Here is a 6,000-nt window from a genome sequence, read left to right as displayed (position 1 = left end):
ACGTGTTGGTGCTTTTGTGAAATGCAGTTGGTAAAGCTGTAGTTTTGAATATTTAATATTTATGTTTGCATTTAATTTTTCATTTGTTAATATATATATTGTATACAAACACACACACATGTGCTTTGATGATGATGTGCGCGTGTGTGCGTGTAGTGTGCTACGCATGCTGTTTGAGATCAAACACTACATTTAAGCATTTTTTGAAATTCTCCAAATTGCTTGCTGTGCATTTATTTGGTAATTACATAATGGTTATGGAAGTGACAATGCAAAACGAAAATATTTTCCACATCGTTTAACGTCGGTAGTGCCGACAACATTAAATAGAAATATGTACATAAATTAGGGTTGCTCAAAAAAAAATCGAATATGTTTTTCACTTGGTACTTTAAAAAATAGGTGCTTAGACAACGCTATGAAATTTTCTGCAAGTATTAGGCCATTAGGGTGGTTCGAAAAAAATTGAATATTTATTTTTTTACTTGATACTTTGCAAAATACTTGCTTAGACACCGCCACAAAAATCTCTCCAAATATAAGGTACAAAGCGAAACAAAAAAATTGTTTGATACACCCTAATGCATCTGCGGCAACGTTTAGCTAAAAAAATAATCAAAATAAACGCAACTTCACAACATTTTTTACGTAAGCGCTTGATTTGCACATTTTTTTTGTTGCAATTTTGAGAAAGTGCAATTTGCCATGCAACAATTCCACAAGTAAAAATAACGGTAATTTAATATTGAGTTCCATAGCTACTCTTAACAAGCAAAATAAGAGAGTTTTTTGTTGTTGAATGACAGCGTAACTTTGCATAAATCTATAAGACAAATAACACACAATTTCAAAAAAAAGTTATTTGTTTGAAAAACGGTATTTTCCTGAGAGTAACTGTATATTTTTTTTTGCAACTTCATAGTGGTACACACCTTCGTTGCCAGGCGCGCCGCGCGCCTCACGCCGTACGCGTCGTGCTTGTTTTCGCGTCGAAGTCCACAAGCGCGTCCCGCTATGGACGACACTTAAACCGTTAGAATTTTTACAACCGATTTTGCCAACAATTTTGCTTGAAAATGTTGCGAAAATTTATGTAGCAAATAAATAAATTAATAAGTAAGTAATTTTCAAAAAGAGGAAAACAGCGCGGCGTGGCGGCGCGTCAGCACGTCGGCTCGTGTTGCATATATATTATATACATTTATGCACACAAACAGTTGCAATATTACACAATACCCAAAATCGTTAGCTTGTTGCACACTTTCCGCATACGTCGCGCACTACACGATACTCTCACGATCACGCGTTAACGCCGCTGACGTCGGCAGGTCGCTGAAGACATGCGGCGCATGCACACCGCTCGGCACTACGCGCCGCAGCGACGACTCGCTGGTACGCTTGCTGTTGCCCTGTATGATGCGCCACAGCCATGTTGTGAATGTGCTGCCGTTGCGGGTCGCAGGTGCGCCACCCGCTACCGCGGAGCCCGAGGCGCCACTGCCGTCGATATCCGGCGCGTAGCTAACGCTATTATGACCAGTATGTGTCATGCCACCAGCGCTACGACCACTGTTGGCGCACGCTGGTGTGGTGAGCGCTTCGATGTTGGTGTGCTCGAGTGCTTCGAGTGAACGCCAACGTTTTGTGAGCGCCAATATTTCGTCGGGTGGACTAGTGAGCGACGTCTGACGTTGTAGTAGCGGCGCATCCTCTTCGATGGTCATACCACCGTTGCAATTGTTGTTGAGATGCTTATACGGTAACAAGACAGTAGCGCCAGTGCCGGCGTTTATGGTACTACTGCCAACGTTCGCGGTGTTTACATGGCTGCCACTGCGTCTGCGGTTCAGCAAAGTGGATGCCACGGGCACGATGCTTGGCTGTGGACCACCACTATGAGCGTAGCGGTAGTCGCCATTATCGCGCATTAGCAAGCCAACATCGTCGTCGTAGTCTTCCTCATCCAAATTATTTGGTGCTGTATCCACGTTGACATGATCGAGCTCCGTGTGACTCATATGGACCAGTTCATCGCCAGCGATGCCATTCATATTGGCGTTTTCGTATTTGGTAGGTTTGCTTTCTCTTAAACCGAGCGCTGCAACAGCGTCCAAGGAGCGTGAGTTGTTTTTCGACAATTTGGACGGTGGTAGTTTGACGGGTTCATGACGTTTACGCAGCTGCATAGGCATGGGATCAAGTGAGCGCGTCTCGCGCAGTAAAATTGTTTGAGCGACGGTGGGATGTCTGCTGATATCACCAAACTCCTGTATCGAGACCGAGGAGGGCAGCTTTTCGCTAATGATGCGACGATGTGGACGCACCAAGGCAAGCGGCTTGTGGCTGGGTGAGCTTGCAACGGAATGTGGTGAGCGATATGCACCTACCAGCAGCGCACTACCCACAACGCTTGTTATGCCAATACCGCCAACGCCAGCAACTACGCTACTCTCGATTGCACTACTATCACCATTACCGTAACCATTCACGCACTCTTTATCACAGTTCGTTTCGTTTTCGGAATGCTCCAGCGTGTTGTGCGATGCATGCGCTGACTCCAACAGCGTACAAGTCTCACCGACACTCCCACTTCTGTCGCCACCAGTCCCCGCGCCACCATAGCCGCCATAGTAACTCATGCGCTCCGGTATGCTGTTGCCGCCAATGCCATTCAGGGACGGCCGATCGTGACGACGCGATGACAAGTGTGGCGAATCGCGTGCCACGTGATATGTGGAACCTTGTAGGCTATAATTAGACTCGATATCGGTGCGTGGCACCATTGAAGTGCGCCGCGAGCCACCACCATAGAAATGCATTCCCACGATGCTCGGCTGGCGCGAATCGCTGTTCAACTTAGGACTTTTGCGCGGTCGACAGAACAGCGGCGGTGGCATATCGGTCATATCGACCTCTTTCCTTTGTATAGCCTTTTCTGTGGCGTCTGTCAGCCAGTACGTGACTACGTCACCCTTACCCTTCATCGACACCAGACCGCGCTTCTCAGTCACGTAGCCACCAAGCTTGTCAAGCGCCGCCTTACATTTACCTGATATGTGTATTTTTAATGCCTCGCCATTGGACTCCATACGCGACGCAGTGTTCACGGTATCGCCGAACAGACAATAGCGTGGCATTGTCAGACCCACTACACCGGCCACCACGGGACCAGTGTGTATGCCGATGCGCAATTTGAGTGTTTCGTTGGGTCGATGTGCTATGCGATGCTGCTTGACCGCATGCAGCAGATCCAGCGCCATCGAAGCAATTTCGCCTGCGTGCCGATCGCCATTCTTGATTGGCAAGCCAGAGACCACCATATAGGCGTCGCCTATCGTTTCTACTTTGTACACGTCGTAGCCACGTATGATGCGATCGAATACCGTGTAGAGATCGTTTAAGAAATTCACCACTTGCAGTGGTGTACTCTCCGCTGACATAGCGGTAAAGCCCACAATGTCGCTAAAGTAAATAGTGACCTAAAACAAAAGAAAAAAAAAAACAATAAGTATGAATTCAATGTACCTATCAACTGATGCACTATCTTACCAGATCGTATGACACCGGTTCGACACCTTGACCCATTGTTAGCTTCTCCGCTACAGTTCGCGGCAGCATGCGGTGGAGCAAGTCTTCGGTTTTACGCTTCTCCTCGCACAACATACGTGTGCGGTCGGTAACAATTTCCTCCAAGTTGTTGGCATACTTTTCCATCATTTCCATCATCTGATCCATGATATTCTTCGTCTTGCCACCACGCATTTTCTTTAAGCGATTCCTAAACAAGACGCAGTCAAAAAAGGTTTAGGAATTTTAATCTTATTAGGAATTCTTAATGAGGTTTCTTTTGCATATTTACCGTATAGTTGGAAAATCAGGTCTTATCTCAGGATCTTCGCTCCAGCAATCCTTAATACAATCAAGCACATAGTCGGGACACAACTCGTGTTCCCTTATGCATTCCAGTTCGGGTCGAAACGGTATGCTACCTGCCAGTGGCAGCTCCTTCACCCGATCTACGATCTCCTTTGGTTCGTAGGCTACCTGCCCGAATGGACCCTTCCGGCTGACTATTTCGTACATTATTATGGCAAAAGCATAAACATCGCCTTTTTGGGTGCCATACAAGTGTGGATTGCGCAGCAGCTCAGGTGCTTTCCAAAATTGGTCTAAAAATAGAGAGAGTAGTGTGTTAGGAGGAGGTGTGGCCTTTCAAGGATGGTTATGCTCAACTCTGCCCTTGTCTATAGATGAGCAAATATTAGAACTCCAGAACTTGTTCGCTATAAGGTCCGGTGTGTTTTACATAGGTACTTGCTGACGACAGCCGTACCCCACGCCGCTCAAAAGCACTAACCAGCTCTGTAGGATTCGAGTCCCATCTAAAACCTTTTCCGTACTTTGAGGCCGATTCCGGGATGAATGCAACTCCACATCGAACTGACCAATGATCAGTTCTTCCCGCATTCCGTTGGTAAAAAGGCCACCGCGTTACTCCTTCCTAGTCCCCGTAATACAAAAATTAAGTCTCCGGTCAGACCTCATATCCGAAGCTGATATCAGTTGGGTTTCCATGCCGCCTGGTGGCCAGGGGTTGAACTCATTCACACAAAAAAAAACCTTAAATCTCAGTTCAACGCCTTCGCCGCTTAAGCAACTCATGCGGAAACATACCAAACGACACTAAATATTCGCGATTGCGACTAGCCTCAGACAGAATCTGAAGTCTGGATTACACCCAACAAATGAAACGCTTCGAATAAACTCGTAAGTTACCCGACCGTTATGGCTATTGTACTAACGGTCTTGTTACCTACCCCTAATCCTATCATCTAGAAGCCTATTGCTTCCTAAATATCCCTCCCCTTGCACATCGTCATACAAAATCCAATCATTCCGCAACAAAGACACACTCAAACCCTTTCTTAACCGAATCGGGGAAAGAGGGGGTTCATCTAAATTTTGCTATACAGTAAGTCATTCTTGAAATAAATATCGATGATTGGTCTTAGGAAAATCTAGGTGCTGAAACTCACTCTAGAAACTAGAATGCAGAGGCAAGCCAGAATCCCAAGGTGACAAGAGCCTGCTTATGTTGGGAAAAAATTCATATAAATCTAAGCAGGTTTCACTTACTTCTGTAGTGCTGGTGCTCTCCAATGGACTCACTTTCCGCACAGTTTCTCAGTTCGTATAAACCAAAGTCGGCCACTTGCAGCATCCAACGCGAGGTCACCACACAGTTGGACGATTTCAGATTGCCGTGGTACATCAGCTGCGAATTGTGTATGTAAATCATGCCCTGAAATAAAAGCATTTCATTAGTACCGTTAAGCATTGCGAAGCAACCAATATGGACGGGCGTACCTTAATCAGATCGTGTATGAGCGAAGCGATAAATAGGTCGTCCAACTTGATGTCCTCATTCTCGATTATATCATAGAGACTGCCCTTGGCACAGTAATCGGTGACTAGTAGTATACGGGTCGGCTCGACACAAGCCCCAATAAAGCTATTTATATTATCATGACGTAGTTCGCGCAACAAACGCATCTCCTTCATTATCTCGCGCGAAATGTCCCGCTTGCGGGGGAACTTCAGCTCCTTGATGCGCACGACCGCGCCACGTAAGCGTGCCGTCGAGGTGAATACTTGATTTGAGCAACGCGAACCAAACGATTGGGCACTCACTAAACTCAACTGTTGGACGTGTTGTTGTAGTCAGCGTCATTGAGAACGAACAATACATGCCATTTGTAGATAGATGTAAACGACGGAAGGACGTCGTGACAAAGTTAACGGAGCATATGTCGTTAGGGAAATGAGCCAACATTGTTGAAGGAGCGGTTGACAGCATTGCGGTTACCGTTAGCATAGACATTTGCGGCGACAATATCACGTGGTTGTTGGTGTGAATGTGTTGATTCGTTGGAAATTCGGTATGGATTGCCATACGACGCGTTGGTTAGTTGATTGGTTCACAGCAGCAAAGGCAGCGAC

The 6,000-nt window shown here is 46.2% G+C and overlaps 1 protein-coding gene across 4 annotated transcripts in view; it reads right to left on the bottom strand.

The window, feature by feature from the left end:
• Window positions 1-218: 218 nt before the first annotated feature.
• The window catches only part of LOC120776776 (receptor-type guanylate cyclase Gyc76C-like), a 132,582-nt gene continuing 126,800 nt past the window's right edge, over window positions 219-6,000 (bottom strand). For 3 of the 4 annotated variants that reach the window (XM_040107753.1, XM_040107754.1, XM_040107751.1), the window contains 5 exons: window positions 5,368-5,700; window positions 5,137-5,302; window positions 3,860-4,169; window positions 3,550-3,778; window positions 1,281-3,479 (listed from right to left, as the gene is read on the bottom strand). In XM_040107753.1, the coding sequence (XP_039963687.1) occupies window positions 1,281-3,479; window positions 3,550-3,778; window positions 3,860-4,169; window positions 5,137-5,302; window positions 5,368-5,700 (3,237 nt within the window). Of the gene's footprint in view, window positions 3,480-3,549; window positions 3,779-3,859; window positions 4,170-5,136; window positions 5,303-5,367; window positions 5,701-6,000 lie in introns of all 4 variants that reach the window. The other variant, XM_040107752.1, reaches the window with a different exon arrangement.

Source organism: Bactrocera tryoni, chromosome 5 (assembly GCF_016617805.1).
Source record: "Bactrocera tryoni isolate S06 chromosome 5, CSIRO_BtryS06_freeze2, whole genome shotgun sequence".
Taxonomy (NCBI): Eukaryota; Metazoa; Arthropoda; class Insecta; order Diptera; family Tephritidae; genus Bactrocera; species Bactrocera tryoni.
Note: the sequence above shows the minus strand (reverse complement) of the source record. Positions and strands in the feature narration are given on the sequence as shown.